This window comes from Desmodus rotundus, chromosome 1, assembly GCF_022682495.2.
Source record: "Desmodus rotundus isolate HL8 chromosome 1, HLdesRot8A.1, whole genome shotgun sequence".
NCBI classification, from domain to species: domain Eukaryota; kingdom Metazoa; phylum Chordata; class Mammalia; order Chiroptera; family Phyllostomidae; genus Desmodus; species Desmodus rotundus.
Window position 1 is genome coordinate 114,278,028 of NC_071387.1, and position 27,121 is coordinate 114,305,148.

At 38.1% G+C, this 27,121-nt stretch overlaps 1 protein-coding gene across 2 annotated transcripts in view; it reads left to right on the plus strand.

Annotated features, from left to right (window-relative positions):
- LOC112314803 (S-adenosyl-L-methionine-dependent tRNA 4-demethylwyosine synthase TYW1) overlaps positions 1–27,121 on the plus strand; it is a 161,184-nt gene that overhangs the window by 63,202 nt on the left and 70,861 nt on the right. For both annotated transcript variants that reach the window (XM_024571335.3, XM_024571336.3), the window contains exon 11: positions 20,472–20,581. In XM_024571335.3, the coding sequence (XP_024427103.2) occupies positions 20,472–20,581 (110 nt within the window). The remainder of the gene's footprint in view (positions 1–20,471; positions 20,582–27,121) is intronic.

Here is a 27,121-nt window from a genome sequence, read left to right on the forward strand (position 1 = left end):
ACACCTGTGTATAGAATTGTTGGATTTTTAAAAGTCCATTTGGACTATCTGTCTTTTAACTGGTTTTGTTTCTTGTTTCTTAAAATATATTTTATTGATTATGATATTACAGTTGTCCCATATTTTTCACCCCTTTATTCCCCTCTGCCCTGCACCACCCCTCCCACCCACATTCCCCCACTTTAGTTCATGTCCTTGGGTTGTACATATAAGTTTTTTGGCTTCCCCATTTCCCACAATATTCTTAACCTCCCCCTGTCTATTTTGTTCCTACCATTTATGCTTCTTATTCCCTGTATCTTTTCCCCCATTCTCCTTCCTCCCCATCCCCACTGATAACCCTCCATGTGATCTTTATTTCTGTAATTCTCTTCCTGTTCTAGTTATTTGCTTAGTTTGTTTTCGTTTTTTGTTTTTTTTAGGTTCAATTGTTGATAATTGTGAGTTTGTTGTCATTTTACTGTTCATATTTTTGATCATCTTCTTTTTCTTAGATAAGTCCCTTTAACATTTTGTATAATAAGGGCTTGGTGATCATGAACTCCTTTAACTTGACCTTATCTACTTTATCTGCCCTTCCATTCCAAATGATAGCTTTTCTGGGTAGAGGAATGTTGGATGTAGGTCCTTGCCTTTCATGACTTGGAATACTTCTTTCCAGCCCCTTCTTGCCTGTAAGGTTTCTTTTGAGAAATCAGCTGACAGTCTTATGGGAAGTCCTTTGTAGGTAACTGTGTCCTTTTCTCTTGCTGCTTCTAAGATTCTCTCCTTCTGTTTAAGCTTGGAGAACGCAATTATGATGTGCCTTGGTGTGTTCCTCCTTGGGTCCAGCTTCTTTGGGACTCTCTGAGCTTCCTGGACTCCTTGTAAGTCTATTTCCTTCACCAGATTAGGGAAGTTCTCCTTCATTATGTGTTCAAGTAAGTTTTCAATTTCTTGCTCTTGTTGCTCTCCTTCTGGCACCCCTATGATTCAGATGTTGGAATATTTAAAATTGTCCTGGAGGTCCCTAAGCCTCTCCTCATTTTTTTGAATTCTTGTTTCTTCATTCTGTTCTGGTTGAGTGTTTATTTCTTCCTTCTGGTCCAAGGTGTTGATTTAAGTCCCGGTTTCCTTCCCTTCACTCTTGGTTCCATGTACATTTCTCTTCATTTCACTTTGCATAGCCTTTACTTTTTCTCCTATTTTGCGACCATACTCAACCATTTCTGTGAGCATCCTGATTATCAGTGTTTTGAACTCTGCATCTTATATAGGCTGGCTATCTCTTCATCACTTAGTTCTATTTTTGGAGCTTTGATCTATTCTTTCATTAGGGCCTTTTTTTTTTTTTTTTTTTTTGTCTTGAGGCAGCTGTTGTGATGTAAGGGGCGTAGCCTTAGGTATTTGCCAAGGCAGGGCAACCCATTTTACTGTGTTGTGGTGCTGTGTGTGGGGGCAGGGTCCAGAAGGGAACAATGCCACTTGCTCAGCTTTCACTCAGCTTTCATTCACTTCCCCTGCTACCCAAAGTGAATTGGGCCCTTCTGGTGCTGATTCCTGGGTGGGTGGGTTTGTGTACCTTCTAGGACCCTGTGGGTCTCTCCAATGAACTCTCCTGTGAAGCTGAGAGTTTCTCCCACTGCTGCAACCCCCACAGGTTTTTACTGCCAGAAGTTTTGAGTCTTTAGTTTCCCACGCTGGAACCCTGGGTTGTGTGGTCTGTCTTGCTCCCCAGTTGTTCTTTCTGGTTTCTCTGCTCATGAACGTGGGACTACCTGGTCCTCCAGCCACTGCCTTGCTGAGCCTCCTCTCTACCCCAGCTGTCTGTCTCCACCTCTCCTACTGGTCTGAATGAATGTTTCTTTAACTCCTTCTTTGTTGTTCTTCCATACAGTTTGATTTTCTGGCATTTTTGGTTTATTTTTAAGTTGGTTGTTGTGCTTCTTTTGGTTGTGTGAGGAGGCAAAATATGTCTAGCTACACTTCTATTGTGGCCGGAAGTCCCTTAACTGGTTTTGTTTAGTTGGTCTTACTTACAGTGATTGTTGGTATTGAAAAATTATTGATAAACTCTTTTATTCTCTTATTTGTACCTTCTCTTTATTTGATTTTCTACATTTTTGTCTTTATCTTTTTTAAAACCAAAGACATACTGTTATGCTAGTGTATCAGTTTAAGGTGTTTTGTTGTAGGAGGCTTTTCAGGTTATCTTGCTGGAAGTACAATACCTGATTTTGACTTTAAGCTGGCTCTAGTCCATCATATATAGAATTGAATCTTTTAAGTAAGTTGGAAATATTTAAGTGAAAAAATGCCCGAGTTTCTGAAAACATTTTTTGCATGTACTTGTTACTAATCCATTTTTCTCTTTCTCTGACATCTGCTCACTCTTCAACTCCTCAGTTCTCTACAGGCTGACTTGTCTCCACTGCAGCTTGTTTGGCTATAATCAATAATGACTCACTATCAAATCTAATAGAAGTGACTTAACTCTCATTGTAGTTGAACTCTAGCAAAGCATGCTAGAAAATAAGGATTTCTTCTTCTATTGGATTCAGATATACCAGTCTCTTCTGGTTTTTTCCCCCAACCATTTGACAGTTTCTTTTTTATTTTTCCTGTTAGCTTTACTTTGGCTTATTGTCTGTTTGATGAGTTCTCTCTGATTTTGTTTTTGGGTTTCTTTTATGGCCGTACATTATGATGGTAAGAGTAGTCAGCTGTCTCCATGGCTTCATTGAATACTTGTAATTATTCAATTTGACACCTTTACCTTCTTTGTCTCCAGCCCCAGTCTCCACCTGAGTTTTCATCCTCTGTTTGCAATTTCCTGTTGGATATATTCTCTCAGATGATCCACAGGTACTGCTAGCCCAATATGTCGACAGTGGAATTTATTGTGCTCTCTGTTAAGCTCTTCTGCCTAATTTGATAATGGCCCCATTAGCTATCCAGTGGGTTAGGCTGAGTATCTCTTTTTTTCTAACTCACTATATTCTACTATATAATTTTATTGATTGTGTTTTAGATATTCACTGTTTTACCCTTTAACAACCAAAATGGCTTACTACTTTCTAGTGTCATTCTTTAATTTATCTTTTGTATTGGTGCAAGGTCTACAATTATTTTTAAAAATTTAAAAAATTTCATTATATATGAAAGTAATCTCTGTTTATTGTAGAAAATTTAAGAAAATACCAAAAGTATAAAGAAAAACAACTATCTATCATTCTAGATTCCAGGCATCATTTTTAGTGCTTTGAAGTATTTGCTTTTTAAGGTTTTTAAGTCTTCCCTTTCATTTTTCTTTAACATGGTTGAAATAAGTCTGTACTTTGTCTTATATCCTGTTTATATATTTTTAAATATAATATTCTTGCTCTGTCATTAAAATCTTAAAGGCACAAACTTTTTGATTTGAAATAATTTTAGATTTACAGAAGAGCACAAAAATAGTAGAGTTCTTATATATTCTTTATCCAGCTTTCCCTGGTGTTAAGACCTTATACATCCATGCAACAGTCATCAAAACCAAGAAACATTGACTCAAGAAAACCAAGAAACAATTTAACATTGACTCAATACTATTGAATTAAACTGGAAACTGTTTGAATTTCATTTATTTTCCCACTAATGTCCTTCTCTTTCAGTGTGCTGTTTGTGATGCTACATTACATTTGGTTGTCACGCCTCTCTGGTCTTCTCTAGCCCACCACAGCTCCTCAGTCTTTTCTTAGGTTTTGCCACCTTGACACTTTCAAAGAATACCAAGCAGGTATTTTGTAGACTGTCCCTCAACTTGGTTTTATCCCTCAACTTGGTCCCACAAATGTTTTCTCTTACAGTGAAATTACGGATTTTGGGAAAAATACCATAGAAGTATATGATCTTCTCAGCGTGTTGTGTTAGGGAGCATCAATATGTCTATTTCTGATGATGTTAACCTTCATTATTTGATTAAGTTAGTGTCTGCCAGGTTTTCAGGTATAAAGTTACACCTTAAAAATTATCTTCCCTTTGTAAGTAATGAATATTTTGGGGGAGATACTTTGAGGCTATGCAAATATGCTGTTTCTTCGACTTTTGCCCACTAAATTTTTCATTCATTGGTGGATCTTGCCTGCATCAATTACAACTTGAAATTCTTTATTTCCTTGTTTTTACATTTACTAAGTGGAATTCTTTTGTAAGGAAGAGTCACTTCTCCCTTATTTATTTATTAATAAATTATTTGTTTATATTAGTTGGGATTCAAGAATACTTATTCCTTTGGTTATAATCCAATACTATTATTATTTATTTTATTGTTCATATTTTTCCAGCTTTGGTCATTGGGAGCTCTTTTGGATTGGCTCCTGCATTTTTAAAAATTTCTTTTTAAACATTTTTTGTATTTTCTGATTCCAGAAGAGACTCCAGGCTTATCTTGTGTTTTCTCTATGGATCTATAGTTTCTTTTATTAAAGAATGGTATTTAGAATCCAAAATTTGGATGTTTGGTGTTCTCATTTCTATGGGGGTGTTAGTGCTTCTTGGCCCTCTCAGTAGATAGAAGTAGGAAATACATGTATATGTGTGTCTCTATTTCTGTATATTAAAATACAAAACCCCCAAATCATGAGTTTTCACTGCTATCTCCAACTCCGGTTAGCAGCATTGAACTCATTCTAGAATTTTCTTTTTGTTTATTTGTGAGTTTTTTCTGTGACATTGGAAAACCTGGCCTGGCTCTTCTTACTCTAACATATTAATTTCAACCCTAGTATGTGCATGGGAAGGACTTTCCGAATTGCTAGCTGACCTCTTTGTGAGAGACAGATTTAGCTTTCCTCTGATGTCTGTGTCTGGCTTTGGTAGCAGGGTACCACTGACCTCATAGAATAAATTAGGACATGTTCTTTCTTTTATTTTTTGGAAGAGTTTGTAAAGGATTGGTATTAATTCTTGAGATGATTAGTGGACTTTAGTGAAACCTGTTCCTGGGCTTTTCTTTGCCCAGGGAGATTTTTGATTACTGATTCAGTTAGTTTTCTTGTTAGAGGTTTGTTCAGATTTTCTGTTACTATGTGAGTCAGTGTTGGCACTTTGTGTGTTTCCAGGAATTTTTGTGCATTTGATCTGATTTATCTAATTTGTTGGCATATAGTTGTTCATAGTATCCTCATAATCCTCTTTATTTCTGTAAGGTTGGTAGTAATATCTTCAGTTTCGTTTCTGATTTTAGTAATTTTAGTCTTTTTTTTCTTAATACAGGTGAAGATTATTTGTCAGTTTGCTGTCTTTGCAAGAACCAACTTTTGGTTTCATTGATTATTTTTTAAATTTATTGAAACTTGTTTTCTGACCTAATATGGTCTGTTTGGAAAATGTTTCACGTGCACTTGGAAAAAAAACCCCGTGTATTCTGTCTGTATATGTTGTGGGTATTACAGATTTGTAGTATTGTTCAAATGCTCCATTCCCTTTTCACTCTTCTGCTTAGTTGTTCTATCCACTATTTAAGATGTGGGTTTGAATTCTGTGATTACTAATGCAGAATTATATTTTTCTCTTCAGCTTATAAATTGTTGCTTCAGTTTATAACTGTTAGATCTTCTTGAAGGACTGACCCATTTATCAATATGTAATGTTCTTTTTTTGACTCTTGTAAAAAGTTTTGACTTAAACTCTTGTTTTGTGTGGTGCGAGTATTGCTATGTTGGCTCCTTTTCTTCCCTTTTATCTTCAATCTGTTGAGTCTTTGCATGTAAAGTGAATTTCTTGTAAACACCATATTGAGGATCTATTTTTTTAAAATCCATTCTGTCAATCTGGCTTTTCATTAGAGAATTTAATTAATTTAATTTTGTTTTCTATATGTTTTACATCTTTTTTCTTGCTCTTTTTTGTTACTGCCTTCGTCCATGTTTGACTTTTTGTTATGCACCACTTGACTCCATTCTGTTGCTTTTCTGTACACTTTATTTTCTCAGAGGTTATTACAAGGGAATTATAACTAGCCTATTAAACTTCCAGCAACCCACAGTTAGTTCTCTTTATTTATGGTAGTCATGTTCTGTACAGCTGCATGAATGTTACATCGGCAAATGCTGAACTGTCACTTTTAGGGGAGATAAAGGATTAAGTTTCTGTAATTCTCTTGTTTCAACATTTTAATCATTTTATTAATATGTAAGCTTGTTTCATACGTGTTTCTGTTTAAAGATTCCTCATTTAATATGTTGTTGAGTTATTAGTGTTGAATATATGGCTACTGCACTATATATCTCATGCCTGCATGAAGCTTATTTAATATACATATTTTCCCCATAAAGGCACATTATAGCTTTCTCGCGCTTAGGAACACTATACAGCACTTCATTACTGTGCTTGGGAGCTACTTTAAACAGCAAAGTCACCAACAAAAAGCACAAAAATGCAAAAAACAGAACATAAATTGACTCCCTAAAGAAAACTTGTTTACATTGTGAGAACTGAAATAAGAAGGCAGAAGGAGTGTTGTCTTGTTTGACTTCCTCTGGGCATATCTGTACCAGGTGACGCGAAATGTGGGCTTCTCTGTGCCTGGCCATGGATGGTCACAACACGCCTCAAGTGTTGATGTACATTTTAGCAAGTAGATAATTTAGCTAATATAGGATCAGCAGACAATGAGTCTCTGTTGAACTGTTAGCACCTTAGGTTCAGTAGAATTCAGAATATTTCTTCATATAAAACTCCATTCAGTCCCCTGTATGTTGTTGTCACAAACAACAAGCTTATACATCGTGTGTCCACTCACATAGATTTATGATCACTGTTCTAGTCCTTTAAATTATGTAGGAATAAAAGAGAAGATTCAGAATCCATATGCAATAATACTGACTTGTATATCAACCTACGTAATTGCCTTTATATATATATATATATTTTTTAATTTCTTTGTATAGTTCAGATCTGTCCAGTGTCATTTAATTTCTGTCTTGAGCATTTCTTGTACACAGGTCTTCTGGTGATGAATTCCTTCAGCTTTTGTTTATCTGGGAATGTCTGAATGTCTTCAATTTTGAAGAATAGTTTTGCTGAATATAGAATTTTTTGCTGACATATTTTCCTTTTACCATTTCAATATCATCCCACTGCCTCCTGACCTCCCTGGTTTATACTGAAAAATTGGGTCTTAATTTTATTGAGGATTCCTTGTATATTTTGAGTGTCTTCTTTTGCTTCTTTCAAGATTCTTTCTCTTTCAACAGTTTGATTATAATGTGTCTTGGTGTGGATTTTTAAAAAATCATCACCGAAGGATATGTTTTTATTGATTTTAGAGAGAGATAAAGGGACAGCGAGAGAGAGAGGTACCTTGATGTGAGAGAAAAACGTTAATTGGTTGCCTCCCATATGCACCCTGACCAGGGATTGAACCCACAGCCTGGGTATATGCCTGGACTGGGAACTGAACCTTCAACCTTTTGGTGTACAGGATGACGCTCCAACCAACTGAACAGCTTGGCCAGGGTGGTGTGGATCTCCTTGAATTTATCCTACTTGGAGTTTACTGAGATTCTTGGATATGTAAATGCATGTCTTTTTTCAAATTAGAAGTTTTCAATCACTCTTTCTTTAAATATTTTTTCTGTCCTTTTCTCTCTTTCCTTTCCTTTTGGGACTTCCATTTTGCATATGTTGATATTCTTGGTGGTGTTCCACATGTTTCTAAGGCTCTGTTCATTTTTCTGTACACTTTTCTGCTACTTAGGCTGGATAATTGATGTGTCTTCAAGGTTATTGATTCTTTTTTCTCAAAGTCTGCTCAAATATGATATTGAAAGCCCTCTACTGAATTTTTCATTTCAGTTATTAGTTTTTTATTTGTAGTGTGGTTTTGTTTTTTGTTTGTTTTTTGGTTCTCTCTTAGCATTTGTATCTCTTAATTGATACTTTGTATTTGTTGAGACATTGTTCTTCTGGTGTCCTTCAGCTCTTTGTTCATAGTTTCTTTGAACTCTTTGAGAGTGTTTAAGGCAGTTGATTTGAAGTCTTTTTCTATTAAGTTTGAGGTTTGAGCTTCACCAGGAAGAGTTTCTGTTAATTTCTCTTGGGAATGGGCTATACTTTTATTGTTTCTTTGTATGCTTTGTAATGTTTTATTGAAAACAGCACATTTTGAATATTATGTGTTAACTGTGTAAATCAGATTTTCACCATTTTTCAGGGTTTGTTTTTGTTGATCACTGTGGGTTTTAGTTGTTTGTTTGCTTAGTTTTCCAACTTGTTTTTGTACATCTCTATTCTTTGTTGTGTATAGTCTATGATATCTGTCTCTTAGTGGCTAGGAAATGCATTAATAGACATTTCCTTGAGTACACAGACCCAAAGACAAAAAGAGTCTTTGTACTCTGTATTGGGGGATTCATTCAAAGTTTAGCTAGGCTGTTTACAACTCTGCCTTACCCCTCACTTCTTGCTTGTGTTGAGCCCAACAATAAGTCGTAGGTGAAAGTTTAGGGTCTTCTCATGTCACTTCCTAGTGAGCATCCTATGCTGAGCATGTTTAAGGCTTTCTAAATTCGCCCGTATGTGCGAGCTCCTTTTAGTGCTCTGCTTCACCAAAGCATCTGTCATCTTACGCTCCCAGGACTTCATTCAGCTGTCTCTTGTTTCTCTGAACTGTGCTCTTTTGATGTAGTCATCAGGTGGTTATTTGTCTACTAAGATCTAAGGTTTCTCTTATAAACTTTTATTATTAAGTTTTTTGAACATAACCAAGGTGAATAGTATAATGGACTTCTGTGTGCATTTATTAATGTATCAGCAATTGTGTTTCATTCACCTACCCTAGTCCTCACCAATTTGAGACAAATCCCAGCCATTACATTGTTTTATTTTGTATATACTTCAATTGACAGATAATATAAAAAATAAGGCCTCTTAAAGCAGAATATACCATGTTTTTTGGGCTATAAGACGCACCTTTCCCCCCAAATTTGGGAGGGAAATGGTGGTGTGGCTTACAGTCTGAATGTGGCTTACCTGGCTCGCTACAGGATTTCTGCTTGAAAGGATGTTAATAAATATTTTACCACATTTTTTGCTTCAAAATTTTTTTTCCTATTTTCCTCCTCTAAAGCCTGGGTGCATCTTATGGTCTGAAAAATACGGTAACCATAATACCATTATCCCACATTTAGTTCTTTACACGCATTCCCTTTTCTGGTTATCCAGGGATATAGTGAAAACACTGTAAAGTATTTCTTTGGACACTTTCCTAAATGTCTAGGTAGGGCAAAATTGCTATTTTTCTCCTGTGGGGAAATGTGGGATTTTACACTGTCTGGAGACTGTTGATTGTTAAAACTGAAGGAGTTGCTACTAGTATCTAGTGGGTAGAGGCCAGAGATGCTCTCAAACATCCTATGATACACAGGGCAACCTTCCGCAACAAAGAATTTTCCAGTCCAAAATGCCAGTCGTGCTGCGTGTGAGGAATCCTGACACAGTGGTTCAAAGGTGCTGTTTTACTAAAGGGGATTGCTGAAACATGGCAGCATTTGAATTAAATGATACATCAGATCTCTTTTTTGGTGGTTGGGTATGTGCTTAGAAAACTATAAAAATATTATAAGGTGAGAACTTGCAAACAATAGACATATGGTTATGTGGATTGAAGTATTTGGGTCACATAATACTTAGCTTGTAGGATAGATAATCAAAGTGCTTTGTGTACTAGTTCTCAATATTTGACATTTTATAATCTCTTAAAATTAAAAAAAATCCAATTTTACAGTCTTTTCTTATGATTGTGGATATAAGTAGTTGTTTTTTTGAAGGTCGAGATTCAAAGGAAAGCCATGGCTGGTGTGGCTCAGTGGATTGAGTGCTGGCCTGCAAACCAAAGGGTCGCTGTTTCCATTCCTAGTCACGGCACATGCCTGGGTTGCAGGCCAGGTTGCCAGTAGGGAGCACTAGAGAAGCAACTACACATTGATGTTTTTCTCCCTCTGTTTCTCCCTCCTTTCCCCTCCCTCTAAAAATAAATTAATTAATTTTAAAAAAAGATTCCAAGGAAATATCAGGAGTTAGTAGGTATTACTCCTTACCTGTATTACTTTATAGCCAATAATGCAGTCCTTCAGTTTCTCAAGCAACAAATTTTTGCAGTTTTAAAAAAATATAAGCAATATGCTTAACAAATTTGTTAATGAGATTTTAGAAAGATAATAGTAAATGGGGTTTTTTATTTACTACGACTTGTGGTAAAGAACTAATACAATAACTTTTAGAATTAGAATTCATCATCTCTTTCAAAAATGAATAATGTAATAAGGATATCAGAAAAGGCCTAATAAAAATCGGTGTAAATGCTTATATAAATATTTTTTCTTTATTTTAGCAGGTTCTTATAATAGCTCCTGAGCCTCAGTTTCCTGCTCTAAAACAGTAACACCTTCATTACAGGGTTGCTGTGGGGCTTAATCACTGAGTGAGTTTGTGCGTATGAAAATGTTTTTAAACAGTAATATGTTGTACAAATGTGAGTTTTCCAAAATGAATTTCTTACTTCATTTTGATAATATGGGTAGTAGACTGTTATGGACAGATAGAATATTTCCTACTAATTCTCAGAAAGAGGTGTTGAGTGTTAGGGGTATAAATATTCCAAATTTACTATTGTATGTCTCCTATATTTGTTTAAGTGAAAACTTTGTACTTTGAAGTTTCACATTAAGAATTTTATTTGTCTTCAATAAATAACCTGATTACAAAAGCGGGCAAAGTGTTAGAAACGCATGAGAAATAGAAGTGGGAGGAACCGGGTGATCTGATCCAAGTGCCTTTGTTTGGTGCTGTGCCGAGAGGCAGGCTGAGTCGGGGCAACTGCAGCACTGGGGGAAGGCAGGAGTGGGTTTTTAAAAGAAAAAGTGCAGGGTCTGTTGCGAGGACAGGGGAGGAGTTGTTCTTCTGGGTGGGTGCCTGGAGATTTCAGGATGTGAGCCAGGACAATGGGTTAGGTAAAGAGCAGGCTGTTCCCAGGTACAGGACCGTTAGTCTGACTACCCGCTATTGTGGCTTGTGCCAGGTGTCTGTTGCGTGAGGTGGGAGAGAGTTTTGACTAAGCCATTGGTCACCAAGTGAGTTGGGAAAACTGAGTCATGGGAAGTCCAGAGGGTGGGAAACTGGCCTGGCTGGGTTATTAGCAGTCTGCTGGGTTGGGGAACTGGTCTGACTCTTTCACAAAGGATCTGACTGGACAGTTCTCCAGAGATGATATAAAAATGCCCAATAAATGCACAAGAAGATATTAATAATATCCAGAAACTGGAAATAAATATCCATCAACTGATGAATGAACAAAATGTGTGTGTATATAACCGATGGAGTAGTATTTGACAATAGAAAGGAATGAAGTTCTGATATATGCTACAACATGGGTGAACCTTGACAACACGATGCTAAGTGGAAGAAGCCGGACACAAAGACCACACACTATATGACTGCATTCTGTTAAATGCCCAGAATACACAAAACTGTGGAAACAGAAAGTAGGTCAGTGGTTGCCCAGAGCTGGGGTGGATGTGTGGATTGAAGAGTGATAGCTAAGGGGAGAAGGGTTTCTTTTTGGGATGATGAAAATGTTCTAAAAGTGATTGTGGTGATGCATGCACAACCTTGTGAATATACTAAAGGCCGTACAATTGTACACTGTAAATGGAATTTTATGGTATGTGAATTATATTCAGTAAAGCTCTTTGAAAAAGTTTTACTTGTCCTGAGTAGTAAGCATAAGTTTTTAAAGTATACTTTAAATGTATTTTGAAAGGTCTCCCTTGCATACAGTGAAAAATTCAAAATATACAAACGGTTATACCATGAAAATGGGCTTCCTTAACACTCTTGCCTCTATCAGTTAGGTTTGCAGAGATTTTCTACACATATGCAAACCAGTTTGTGTGTGTCCAGATGCATGTAGGAGGTGTGCATGTATACACACACAAATGGCAGGATAATTTGCAACGTTCTGCATCTTGCTTTTTGCTCCTACTTTATAAAGATCCTTTTATATCAAAGTGCATAAAGATTTGGAACTAGATTTTTATCTGCTAAATTAAATTATTGTTTGGAAAGCAGGAGAAAAATATGTTCAAAGGGCCTTTTCTTTTTAAAGTGGCAAAGAAAGAGAGAACACTTCCCAATGCACTTTAAGATGCTAGTGTAGCCTTCATACCAGTCCAGAGAACAGCACGAAAAACAAAAATCACAGTGCACTTTCACTCATGAACGTGGGTGTAAAATCCGAACAGCTTACTAAAATACTGAGTCGAGCGTTGAAAAACAATGGAAGGTCATGACCAAGATGGGTTTAATTTTTGCAGATACTATTTTTAATTGCTACTGTACCTGGCTGTGTAATTAATACTTTGATATACAAAGTGTTTTTTATATTTTTATTATATATATGATATACAGATTATATCAATTTATACATCAATATATAAATACAAATTTTTATTTCCTATGTTTCTAACAATGTTTAGTGGTTTAAGGAAAGCAAACTTTTTCTTATATGGCAAATTGCAAAGGTAGTATTATAGACTTCCAATATACCCTTCGTCCATCTTCCCTTAATGTTAACATTTTACTTTACCATAGAACAATTATCAAAACCAAGAAATTAACATTGATGCAATACTATTAATTAAACTGCAGAATATTTAGATTTTGCCCATTACTCTCATTTTTCTGTTATAGGACCCAGTTCAGTGTCCCACATTGCATTTAATTTTTATATGTCCTTAGTGTTTTGCTGGTTGTAACAGTGCCTTAATTTTTCTTGTCTTTTATGTCCTTGACACTTTTAAAAAATATTGGTCAAGTGTTTTCTAGAAGGTTCCTGAGTTTGGTTTGTGTAGGGCACACTTTTATGAAACTGAGGTTACGGATTTTGTGTGTGTGTGAAATATAGGCCCTTCTCAGTACAACATATCAGAATGCTCACGCTGTCAATTCGTTTTACTACTCACTGATGATGTCCAAGGTAGGAATAGGAGGAGTTATTTCTGGTTGTTGTTGCTTTGTCCTATGGATATCCAATTGTTCTGGCAACATTTATTGGAAGACTATTCTTTCTCCACTGAGTTGTCTTTGCACCTTTGTCAAAAATCAACTGACAGTATATGTGTGGGTATGTTTCTGGGCTCTCATTCTGTTTCTGTTGATATATTTGTCTCTCCTTAGCCAATGTCACACTGTGTTTTTAAAAATATACTTTGATTATGCTATTACAGTTGTCCCATTTTTTTTCTCCCCTTGATTCCCCTCTGCCCTGCACAACGCCCCTTCACGAGCATTCCCCCAACCCCTTAGTTCATGCCCATGGGTCATATATATAAGTTGTTCGTCTTCTCCATTTCTCATACCATACTCTACTTAACCTTCCCATCTATTTTGTACCTAGCGTTTTTCATTCTTATTCCCTGTACCTTTTCCTCCATTATCCTTCCTCCCCGACCCCACTGATGACCCTCCATGTGATCTCCAGTTGTGCGATTCTCTTCCTGTTCTAGTTGTTTGTTTTTGTTCAGTTGCTGACAGTTGTGAGTTTGTTGTCATTTTACTGTTCATAGTTTTTTATCTTCTTCAATTCTTAGATAAGTGCCTTTAACATTTCGTATAATAAGGGCTTGGTGATGATGAACTCCTTTAACTTGACCTTACCTGGAAAGCACTTTATCTGGCCTTCCATCCTAAACAACAGCTTTGCTGGATAGAGTACTCTTGGATGTAGGTACTTGCCTTTCATGACTTCGAATACTTCTTTCCAGCCCCTTCTTACCTGTAATGTTTTTTTTTTGAGAAATCAGCTGATAGTCTGATGGGAACTCCTTTGTAGGTAACTGTCTCCTTTTCTCTTGCTGCCTTTAAGATTCTCTCCTTATCTTTAATCTTGGGTAATGTAATTATGATGTGCCTCGATGTGTTCCTCCTTGGGTCCAACTTCTTTGGGACTCACTGAGCTTCCTGGACTTCCTGAAAGTCTATTTCCTTTGCCAGATTGGGGAAGTTCTCCTTCATTATGTGTTCAAGTAAGTTTTCAATTTCTTGGTCGTCTTCTTCTCCTTCTGGCATCCCTATGATTCGGGTATTGGAATGTTTAAAGTTGTCCTGGAGGTTCCTAAGCCTCTCCTCATTTTTTTGAATTCTTGTTTCTTCATTCTGTTCTGGTTGAATGTTTATTTCTTCCTTCTGGTCCAAAGCGTTGATTTGAGTCCCAGTTTCCTTCACTTCACTCTTGGTTCCATGTACATTTCTCTTCATTTCACTTTGCATAGCCTTCATTTTTTCCCCTATTTTGGGACCATACTCAACCATTTCTGTGAGCATCCTGATTATCAGTGTTTTGAACTCTGCATCTTATAGGCTGGCTATCTCTTCATTACTTAGTTCTATTTTTGGAACTTTGATCTGTTCTTTCATTAGGGCCATATTTCTTTGTCTCAGTGTGCCTCTTATGTAGTAAGGGGCGGAGTCTTAAGTATTTGCCAGGGCTAGGCAACCCATGTGGCTGCGTTGTGGCACTGTATGTGAGGGAGGGGTCCCAGGGGAAACAGTGATGCTTGCTCAGCTCTCCACCAGCTATCAGTCACTTCCCTGGCTACCCACCACCAAATTGGGCCCTTCTGGTGCTGATTCTTGGGTGGGCGGGTTTATGTAACTTCTAGGACCCTGTGGGTCTCTCCAACTATTTCTCCTGTGAGACTGGGAGTTTCTCCCACTAGTGCAAGCCCCACAGGTTTTTACAGTCAGGGGTTTTGAGTCTTTATTTCCCCGCACTGGAACCCTGGGTTGCGTGGTCTGTCTTACTCCCCAGTTGTTCGTCCTGGTTTATCTGCACACAAATATGGGACCACCTGGTCTGCGAGCTGCATCCTTGCCCACCCCTGTCCTCCAGCCTCCAGCCACTGCCTTTCTGGGAGTCCTATCCTCTCCCGCTGCCTGTCTCTGCCCCTCCCACTGGATGTGGATGAATTTTTCATCTTTAACTCCTTGGTTGTTGGACTTCCATACAGTTCAGTTTTCTGGTAGTTCTGGTTACTTTTTTGTTTTTAAATTTGTTGTTATCATTTTTTGGTTGTATGAGGAGACAAAGTGTGTCTACCTACGCCTCCATCTTAGCTGGAAGTCCAATATCACACTATTTTGATTAGAGTAGGTTTATAATATTTTGAAATTGGGTATTAGGAATCCTCCATCTTACTTTTTCTTCTTTAGAATTGTTTTAACCAGTCTAGCCTTTTGCCTTTCCATATAAATTTTAGACTCGTTATGTCTACTAATTGGGATTCATATTGAAATTCTGTTGATCTATACATTTTAATAATATTGAATTTTTTAATCCATAAGTATATTGGTTCTCTTTCATCTAGGTCTTTCATCTCTTGTATTAGTTATTGGTAGTTATCAGTGTACAGATCCTGTATATATAATTTTATGTGTATACTTAGGTATGTCATTTTTGTTCCTATTGTACATTGTACTTTTCTTTGTTTCAAATTACAAGTTTTCTTGCTACTATATATAAAGGTAATTGATTTTTGTATAGTAATCATGTATCTTATATCCTTGTTAGGGTCCCTTACTATTTCTCATAAGTTCCAGTACATTTTTTCTAGATTCTGTTGAATTTTTTATGTAGACAGACATTTCATTTGTGAAGAGTGTTTTGTTATTTCCTTTTTCTAGATTTATTTCATTGACTGGGACTTACATGCTTATAAGGGTGGTAAGAAAGGATATTTTTGTCATGTTTCTGATATTAAGAAGAAAGCATTCATTCTTATAGTATTAAGTTTGATGTTAGCTATAGGTTTTCTTCTTTTCTTTTTTTCTATTTTTGTTTTTTTTGGACTCCCTTCATGAGATTAAGGAAATTTCTTTTTATTCCTAGTTTCTTGAGAGTTTTTCCTGAATGGATATTGAGTTTTGTTAGATACTTCTTTTATTTATATATCATGTGGGATTAAAAAAATTTTATTCTGTTAATATGCTAAGATACAATGATTGATTTTTGGATGGTGAGCCAGTCTTGTTTTCTGGGAGAAGCTGCTTCTTGTGACATATTATCCTCTTTATATGTTGCTGGATTCAATTGCTAGTTTTTTTTTCTTTTTTAGGTTTTTATGTCTGTGTTCATGGGAGGATATTGATCTGTATATTGGGGATTTCTTTGTCTGTGTTTTTTATTTGAGTAATGCTAACCTGGGTCCTGTTTTGAGCTCATCTGATAATCTCTGTCTTTTAATTGGCGGGTTTAAGTCATTCTTATTGAAAGTGATTTTTAGTATGGTTTGATTAGAATCCTCTATCTTACTGTTTTCTATTTGTTGTCAATGTTCATTTAAAAATTTTTTCTTCTTCATTTCATGTAAATTGAGCATTTTTAGTGATTTTACATTTGTTGGCTTATTATTTGTATATCTTTTAAAAATTTTTAAAGGTTCCCCTCAGGTTTACAATACACATCTTTATTTTTCAGCTCTACCTTCCAATTATATTGTTTCATTTTCTGTGTAGTGTAAGGAATTTGCAACAGTATATTCCCTGTGTCTCTACCATCCTTTGGCTATTGTTGCCGTAAGGTTTACTTTTACATGAGCTGTTAACATATCAGCACTCTTTTAACACACATTATCAGTTAGTTTTAGGACAGTGAAGAGTAAAAAGGTAAATTTTATTTTCCCTTGGTTTTCCTTTTCCAATATTCATTATTTCCTTCTATAAATTTAAGTTTTTACCTAGTATCATGTTTCTTTTGCTTGAACAATTTCCTTTAATATATCTTGTAATATAGCTTTGCCGACAAGGAAATGACTCAGATTTTCTGCAGAAGTCTTTACTTCTCCCCTTTTGAAGGATATTCTCACTGGGTATAGAATTCTGGCTTGACACATTTTGTTTGTCTGTTTCCTTTAAGCAGTCTGCTCAGCTGTCAGTATAGTCTCATCTGCCTTATTTGTTTCATGATGAGATGTCAGATGTAATTTTTATCTTTGTTCCTATGTAATGTGTCTTTTTTTCTTTAACTTAAAGATTTTCCCATTTTCTTTGTTTTCATCAGTTTGGCTTTGATACTTTAGTTTTTTTTTAAAAAATATCTTGTTATTCCATGAACTTCTTAGATTTCTGGTTGTTTCTCATTAACTTTGGGAATTTATTTGCTATAATTTTTCTACTATTTCTTCTATTTTGTTCTCTTTGTTTTCCTTCTGGGATTCTAATTATATGTATTTTGGACCTTTGATAGTGTCCCAGAGCTCTTGTCCTTTATTTTGTTTTTTGGGGGGAGGTCTTTGTGTATTAAGCTGGCTTATTTATATTGTTATCTTCAAGTTTTTTGACTATTTCCTCAGCTATTTTTAATCTGCTGTTGAACCTATTGAAGGCCTATTTTTTCATAGTTAGCATTTCTGTTTGATTGTGGTTATTATTTCAATCTCTGCTGAATTTACCCATCTGATCCTGCAGGTTGCTGACCTTTTTTTAAAAGTATATTTTATTATTATGTTATTATAGTTGTCCCAATTTTTCCCCCTTTGCCCCCTCTGCTTGGTCCCCTCTTCCTTTCAGCAATTCCCCCACTTAGTTCATGTCCATGGGTCATGCATATAAATTCTTTGGCTTCCGCATTGCCTATAGTGTTTTTAACATCCCCGTATCTATTTTGTACCTACCTTGTTATGCTTCTAAGTACATATGTATACCTTTTCTCCCAGTCTCCCCTTTCCCCTTCCTAGCTGATAATCCTCCAAATGATCTCTATATCTATGATTCTATTCCTGTTCTAGTTGTTTGTTTAGTTTGTTTTTGTTTCTTAGATTCAGTTGTTGATAGTTGTGAGTTTGTTGTCTTTTTAATGTTCATAGTTTTGATCTTTTCTTTTTAGCTTTTTAAAAAGATTTTATTTATTTATTTTCAGAGAGGAGAAGGTAGTGAGAGAAGGAGAGAAACATCAATGTGTGGTTGCCTCTCACGTGCCCTCCACTGGAGACCTGGCCTGCAACCCAGGCATGTGCCCTGACTGGGAATCAAACCAGCGACACTTTGGTTCACAGGCCAGCGCTCAATCCGCTGAGCCACACCAGCCAGGGCAGTCAATCTTCTTTTTGTTAAATAAGACCATTTAACATTTCATATAATAGTGGTTTGGTGATGATGAACTCTTTTAGCTTTACCTTGTCTGGTAAGCACTTTATCTGTCCTTCCATTCTAAATGATAGCTTTGCTGCTTAGAGTAACCTAAGTTATAGGTCTTTGCTTCTCATCATTTTGTATACTACTTGCCAGTCCCTTCTTGCCTGCAAAGTTTCTTTTGAGAAATCAGCTGACAGTCTTATGGGAACTCCTTTGTAGGTACCTCTCTCCTTTTCTCTTTCTGCTTTTAAGATTCTGTCTTTAACTTTTGGCATTTTAATTAGGATGTGTCTTGATGTGGACCTCTTTGGGTTCATCTTGTTTGGGACTCTCTGTGCTTCCTGGATTTGTATGTCTATTTCCTTCACCAAATTAGGGAAGCTACATTCATAATTTTTTCAAATAAGTTTTTGGGTTCTTGCTATTCCTCTTCTCCTTCTGGCATCTCTATGATTTGAATGTTGGCCCTTTTGGAGATGTCCCAGAGTCTTCTTATATCTCATCATTTTTTTTGAATTCTTGTTCCTTCATTTTGTCCTGGTTGACTATTTCACCCTTATGTTCCAAATTATAGGTTTGAATCCCAGCTTCCTTCCCTTCCCTGTGGGTTCCCTGTGGATTTTTCTTTATTTCCTTGAGTATAACCTTCATTTCTTCCCTTATGCTTTTGCCATATTCAGTGAGATTTGTGAGCATCCTGACCACCAGTGGTTTTGAACTGTGTGTCCGATTGGTTGGCTATCTCTGCATTAGTTAATTCTTTTTCTGGGGTTCTATTCTGTTCCTTTATTTGGACCATATTTCTTTGCTTATTTCGCAGCCTCCCTGTGTCTGTGTACTAGGTAGAGCCACTTTGATCTCCTGTCTTAGGACACCTGTTAAGTTGTATGGGCAGAGCCTTGGGTATTCACCAGGGCGGGCTACCTACTTCACTGCTTTGTAGCTCCATTTGTCATGGAGGGGTTGATGAGGGGACATTGCTGCTACTGGATGACTTTGGGGGGCTTGCCTGGCATTTGCCACCTTTCCAGTCATTTCACCCACTTCCCATATGTGACTGACGCCCCTCCAGCTGCTGTCCTGGTTGTAGTTCCCAGAGTGGGTGGATTTGCACACTTTTGGGGCTCTCCTGAGAAACCAGCCGTTTCTTTTGCCACCCCAACCCCCACTGGGTTTATAGCCACAAGTTATGAGGCTTTATTTTTCCTGGTGGTGGAACAGTGGGCTGCGCGGTCTGGCCTGAGTCTGGGATCGCTGGCTTACAAGGCGTCCCCCTGATTTTTGTCCACCACATGTGAATGTGGTGGATTCCGCTGGCCCCGACCCACCACTACCACACTGCATCCTCTCCACCCCTCTCCCCGTTTCCACCCTTCCTACCTGTCTGGATGAATATAGCTTCTTTAAAGCCTTGGTTATAGAGCTTCCGTACAGTTCTGGGTGACTTTTGGCAGTTCTGGGTGTTTTTTGTTTTTAGGTTTGTTGTGTTCCTTCTAATGGTTGTGCAATGAGGCAAAGTGTGTCTGCCAATGCCTCCATCTTCCCCAGAAGCCTGACCTTTTGTGTTAGGGCTTTTAACATATCAATCATAGTTTTAAAAAATTTCCTGTCACATAGTTCCAACACATGTCAAAAGAGTTTGGTTTTGTTGATTGCTTTCTATTGGAAATGTGTTGTTTTTATGACTTTTTTGTATACCCTATAATTTTTTGTTTGAAGTGGGACATTTATTTGGTACATTAAAGACTGAGGTAACTTTTCTGCATTTTGAGACTGGCACACCTTTTCTTTCTGCTAGGCCTTTCTTGTTGGAGTTAATGTAGTCCAGAACTGGGTTTGTTGTTTCTGTGGATACCCTCAGTGTATCACTGGCTTAAAATTCCTTTAGGCTTACCTTGTATAGCATGGAGGCGGGTCTGCCAGAGGTTCCCCCCACCCCCGCAATATCTGATACGTCCTGAACTTTAGGTCTTCCCATTGCACTGCCCTCTCAGGGAGGGTCTGTGCAGCTGTCCTGGCAGGATTCTGCTGTTAGTTGTTATTAGATAGATGTGAGTTAGCCTGGTAGTGGGTGGCTGGGAAGGGGGTACAGGTTTTGTATCATTAACATTAAACCTCAGTTTCAGCCAAACACTTCTCTATTCACTCCTCTCTGTGAGTTGTTGTGACTTGGGTTTATTTCTGATTAAATAATAAAATGCAGCTATAAACAGCTAAGATTTCAGGGGGAGGTCAACTCTGATTTTATTGAGTACTTCACAGCAGATGACTGGCTGCGATCTTGTCCAGAGCGCACGTCAGCACGTTTGCCTGTCTCCTAGGCACCACACCAACCCAGTGGGCACTGAGTGGCGGTGGAAGATGGACCAGCCTGACGTGATCTTAAAGGAAGCCATTGAAAACCATCAGAACATGATCAAGCAGTTTAAAGGTATTTATATTTTTTCTATACAAAGAAACACTGATAACCTGAATTAAATTGGCAGAAGAATTACCTCTTTGGCAGGATTTTGTTCCCTTTGGCAAATTTTCCTATAGATATGTGTAAACTTTGTAGACATAATACATATATTTGACCTTTTTAGGTTTTTTTTTCATTGAATTTTAGAGAGAGAGGAAGACAGGGCGTGAGAGAGAAACATTGATTTGTCCCACTTACTCATGCACTCATTGGTTGGTTCTTCCATGTGCCCTGACCCGGATCAAACCTATGACCTTGGCACATTGGGATGACACTCCAAACAACTGACCTACCCAGCCAGGGCCTGGCCTATTTTGTGTTTTACTTATAAGTTTTATGTCCCATATGATGAAAGAACTAAAAAACTTAATTTAAAGCTTAGCAATTTATAATACGGTGCTTCAGCCTCTAAGTTTTGCCTGGGAATGTGTCATCATCCTCCCTAAAAACTTTTGCTTTGCTCTTTTTTGTGAAGCACAGAGCAGCCTATGAATGGACTGAAAATTTTAGATCATGGGAAAACTCTTAAGTAATGTCAGATATTACTGGGAAAGCATTTTAAAATAAATGCCTTAAAAAAGGAGGGCTAATATAATAAAAATTTCCTCCACATGATCTGTAGTGATGTAGTAACATTCTGCCACTCAGTTTCCAGAATTTCCTGAATTAGTTGTGCCTCATTCTGAAGGGTATTTGACTTGACTGGAGGTTACTGGTTCTCAAGTTTTTGTGTGCATCGGCATCATTGGGAGGGCTTGTTAAGCACAGACTCCTGTTCTCCTTCCCCGGAGAATGATGCTGTAAGTATGAGGTGGGGACCAAGAATGTGCATGTCTAACAGATTTCCAGGGGATGTTGATGTGGTTCAACCGGGGACCACACTTTGAGACTCTCTACTGTACACAGATATGGGGGACTGACAAAGCGGTGGCTTTATAAAAACAGCTGTAGATATCAACTGAAATTTGATAGGCTCCAATAGATCTCTGTGCTTCTGTCTCTACTTACCACTTTAAGTCCTTGTCTCTTATATTCTCCTTTTCATAGGCAACAATAAAAATGAATTCCAACCAAGGCTGTTTTGATACAGGCACTCTTGTGGTACTAACATCACATTTATAAACCCTAGTAATTAGTCTTTTGAAGATCAGGGGATTCTTTTATGCAAAGAAATTTGTTCTGTCAGGTCATTGCTTCTTGAGATTTTAGTGGTTTTGATGTATGTTTTTTCTGGTACCACTAAGCAGTTCTTCCAGTTCCAGCAGACACTGACTGGGTGCCCTACAAATTTAACTCAATTCTGACACTATCTGGAAATAGCATCGCACCCCACAGGTTAAGGGTTTAGTCCTACCAAACTGCCCACTTTAGAAAGTAGTTGCAAGTCCAGGCTGGTGACTTGTGCTTCTGAGTGACTGGCTATAAATGCGAGGTTTCCGCAACCTCCTTAGATTTGATTAATTTGTTAGGCTCACAGAACATTTACGGTAAGTCCTCATTTAATGTAGTTGATAGGTTCTTGGAAAGTGTTACTTAAAGTGAAACAATGTATAATGAAACCAGTTTTATCATAGACATTGAGATAAGGAAGAGTTAAGTTCCTACAGCATATTTCTGGTCATAAAAACATCACCAAACTTCTAAATAAAAATGCAGAACACTTCTATTATTAAACATTGAAATAAATGTGAGTTATTCATACATTTAGAAAGGATTAATTAAAACCAGTAAGATAATTATTTCTCAACCTGCTTATTCCAATTCAGGGTTATGAGTGGCTGTAACCTTTCCTAGCAACTCAGGGCACAAGGTGGGAACTCAGCCTGGACAGGGGGCTTTTCCACTCACTCCCACCCACACCCACTCAGGCTGAGCTAATGTAGACATGCCAGTTCACCCCACGTGCACATCTTTGGCTGTGGGAGGAAACTGGAGTCCCAGGAGGAAACCCATAGACATGGGGAGCAGATGGAAACTCCACATACACAGTAGCCTCAGCAGGGAATCAAGTTTTTTTTCTCATCAAGGTTATAATGAAATGACATTGAATGAAATTATGTTATCCAAGGACCTGCTCTAATTATGTTTACTGTAAGGGATTTTAGAGAAGATATGGATGAACAGCTAGATGAAGGAGTTCATAGAGTGAGGTCTGAGAGGCCTCTTAGCCCAGGAGCTTCTGTCCCCATGGAATTGGGGTACACCACAGTGTTCACAGGGGGCTCCATTCACTAACCTGAAATGAAAGCTCATCAAGTCTTGTTCAAGAGTTTTTATAGAGCTTAGTTGGTAGTCCCCTCTTGCCCTTCCCATAGGTCTGGGGGTGTGCCTAAAAATTCCAGCCCTGGAAGCATTGATCTTTCTGGTAACCATCCCCGCCCCTAAGCTATTTAGGAGTCCTTTCCTAAGTCAGCTCATTAGCATAAACTCAGGAATTCTCAAAGGGGCTCCCTATGAATGACAAAGCAGTCTCCTATATCTCAGAAAATCCTGAAGGTTTTAGGAGCTTTCCAGGAACCCAGAACAAAAACCATATATATTTCTTATTATACCACAGTGCTGCTTCTTATCGTTCTTACTTCTTATGAGAGATTGAGAAAAGTAATGCAAATAATAATTCGTGATCAATAATAATATATACTCAATGATTATTCCTTTATTTTATTCTTTATGAATTTTCTAGGGAAAGTTTACCTATGTATATTTGTGTGTGTCTGTGTGATGTAATTTTGTACATCTGCAAAGATGCTAATTAATATTTTAATATTTCATCTTGACTTTTAGCCTCAAGCACTATTTAAAAAAAGTGAATTACTCTTTTTTGGATAAAGCAGTATCTCTTATAGGTCTTTTGGAAACTTAAATGAAACCTTGGTAAAGAGCTAATAAGTCTCCACATCTGGAATTTGATTAGCTTTTCTTAGACTATTGTTAGCTTAGTTAATATTATTGATTGTTGATCTTCAGATAAACTGAATGCCTTTTAAATAAATTGAAGGCAAAGTCCTGTTTTCTTTTGGATAGTGTAAAAGAGTTCCCCAGAGAAACAGAGCCAACAGAATCTTCTGTTGGTTGGTGTGTGTGAAGAGAGAGAGAGAGATCGATAGACTGATTTAAGGAATTGACTCATGTGATTGTGTAGGCTTGGTGAGTCCAGCCAAAAAAAAAAAAAAAGATGTAGTGGGGTAGACGAGCAGGTTGGAAAATGAGGGGAGAGTTACAGTTGAGTCTAAAACTGTCTGCTGGCAGTATTTCTTTTTTGTTTAGGGAAGGTCAGCCTTTTTTCTATCAAAGTTTTCAACTGATTGGATGAGGTTCGTCTACATTCTGAAGAGCGATCTGCCTTTACTCGAAGCCCACTGATTTCACTGTTAATCTCATCCAAAAGACACCTTCACAGAAACATCCAGAATAAAGTTTAACCAAAAATCTGGGCACCGTGGCCAACAAGATTCTTAAAATTAAGCATCACAGATAGTAATATCAGAAGCAGGCAAATGCCAGTAATTTTATCATTATAGTCCATTTTATCATTATAGTCCATGAAGTCCATTTTGGTTTAGTGCTTATGAGGCAAGATAATTAGATGTTATGAGAATTTTTGAATAGTGAGAGAAGGGAAACTGAGACAGATGGTTATGCAACCAGAAAAGTCGGGGTTCGTGCTGCCTGTCACTACCAGAACCAATGAGTAGAGACAAGGACTGAATCCTTATGGGCACTTTATTAAAATGCTGGCAATCTGAGAAGATAGCAGCTTGGATACTCTAAAAACTGTCTTAGCATCTCATCTCATGCCAGCCTTTTTATAAGAAGAAGAAAAGTGTAGGTAAGGGGTTTGGAACAAGGTTAATCAGGTAAGAGTTGTGGCAATTTTTCTAGTATTTCTTTATCTACTGATCAATAATTCTTTATGTGCACACTGGACATTCCCTCACTGGATCTCAGTGGCTGGAATAACATCTAATGGCTTGCAGGACCCCTGGGGCACAAAGGTTGAATTGCTTGTTGACTTCCTGGAGTCACGTTAGGTCGTGCATTCCAGATCCTGGAATAACAGCTTTCCACATGCATTAATCAGTTAAGCCTATCAACTTTAACTAAAGCTAACATCTTTGAGTTTCCCTATCAGTTAGACAAATAGGGCCAAACAGTTCAAGCAATTTACACTAGAGAGCACATACTTTATACCTCTCCTCCCTAACCAGAGAGTAAATTGCTTAAATGACCCTGGTCAAGGAGATAGATAACAGAAGCCCAATAGTGCTGGCCAAACCCAAAGACAGATGACTTCAGGAAATAAATAACGAGAAACCCAATTAGAACCAAACAAATTCAAGACAGAGGCAAAGCTGACCAAAAAGTGACCCTGGTCCCTCTATGCACTCATTTTTGTTCATCGACATATTAAAAAAGACACCTGGAAAACTGATGAATATCCTGCTGAAACCCTCTCCTAGGATTCCCGCCTGCAGAAGAGAAATAAAAGCCCTCAAGGCAAAGGATGCCTGCACAGGCCCTTTCTCCAGAGGGGACTTTCTCCGAAACTGCAGGGGTCCTCATGAGACTTGTAACCAGGAGAGCAGTGGGTCGTGGAGGCAGCTCATCCTGGCTAACTCCCTCAACCTGTCTCCAAGGCCCCTTTCTCTGACTTTCTGGTGAGCTGACAGCAGCCCCGCTTTGGCTCACTCCTGTTTCTCTGACTCGTGCATCTCAGTGACCTGACAGCAGCCCCGCTGTGGATCACGGCTTTCCTATGCTCTTCTGGGGAGCCAAAACAGCTCTGCCTAGGCTCTCCCCTGGCGCTCTGCTGTCCTAGGCCCTTCCTTTCTCTGTCCCCAGCTTTAATAAACATACTCTCAAAAACACCTGGTCTCATGTTGTGAAATCTTTCCTGCGTGAAGTCAGGAGCCCACACACTGTGGGCCAGCCTGAGGCAGACCTGCGCCAGGCCTGGTCCCTTTCCGGTCACACTTAGCAATAGGATGACGACTGAGGATGAATGTTTCCTGGACATCTGAGAATCTCCCTGAATGAATTGTGTCCCAGGCAGTTTGTGTGGGGAGGAAGCAGCCCTGAGGAATAGACATTCATTTTTCCATTCTGAGATGTCCTTGGCTGAATGGCAATATGAGTTTTGATAGTAATTCTTCTGACTGGAACATTTTTGCAAATGCACTTTAAATGGAAAGAAGTAATGAATAAATCATTAGGCAGATTTATTCACGTTAATAACAGTTAATTACGTGTGCTAGGTGAGCTCATTGTGCGCATGTTCTTTGTTATGTTGACCCTGAGAAGGAATCTGCCTGTTAAGAAGGACTCCTGGTGTCTAATTGGGCTTAAATTTATAAACAGAGTCTGAGAGTCATTGCTAAACTGAGGCCTCTGATATGCTCTTTGCAATTATGGGGAAAACTGCCGGTTTCCTGCACTGTGTTCCTGACCCTTTTAAACAAGCTCCTAGGCTTGTAAATCAGCCAATTGCATCTTTACCAATCAATCAGAGTAGCTCCATTCCAACCAATCAAGACAGTGCTGTTTGGGTCAATGAAACTGTGTGGATTTGGAGTCATTTGCATAGAAATGGTCCAATCTGGGACCTGCCGTGGGCAGTCTTCTCTATGGAAGCCAGCTTCACCTCTGCCTCAGTGGAGCTCACTTTGTTTCTACCGAAGACTGTTTCACCAGGCGAAGCTATGACACTGCGTCTCGTGTTCTAACACCAGAGCCCCTTGGACTGCCGTTTCACGCATGAGCTTTCTCACAACCAAGCTGTTTCACAAGTGAGCTGCATCCCATTGGACTGTTTTGCAGTTGAACTCTTTTCACAGAATAAGATCTCCCCCTTCCCCCCATTCCAGATTGGGGCCTCCTGCTGACAATGAAGTGGTGGTGATGGCCTTCTGTTGTCACACTGACGTGTTAGAGGGGCTTGCCCCTGCGGAAAGGTATATCTCATTAGAAACCTTGTGCTTATTTTAATTAGTAGGCACCTCAAATAGTTTGTCTTCAATTTCCCATCGTGTAAAAACAGTTTTAAAAAACACATTGTCTTCTAGGGGAATGAAAGATAGAGAATTGCAGAGAGAAAGAATAGAGACTGTGGACGCGTGAATTCTGAACAGCAGTTAGAGCGCCTAAGGGGGGAGTTTCATAACTTCATTCAGTCTGTCAGTGGTTATAGTCTGGAGTTTCCTTTTCTTCCTTTCTGCCTTTCTTTCCTTTCTTTCCTTTTCCTTTCCTTTCCTTTCCCTTTCTTTCTTTCTTTCTTTCTTTCTTTTTCTTTCTTTCTTTCTTCCTTTCTTCCTTTCTTTCCTTTCTTTCCTTTCTTTCCTTTCTTTCCTTTCTTTCCTTTCTTTCCTTTCTTTCCTTTCTTTCCTTTCCTTTCTTTCCTTTCTTTCCTTCCTTCCTTCCTTTCTTTCCTTTTCCTTCCTTCCTTCCTTCCTTCCTTCCTTCCTTCCTCCCTCCCTCCCTTCCTTCTCATCCTCACCTGAGGACATGCAGTGC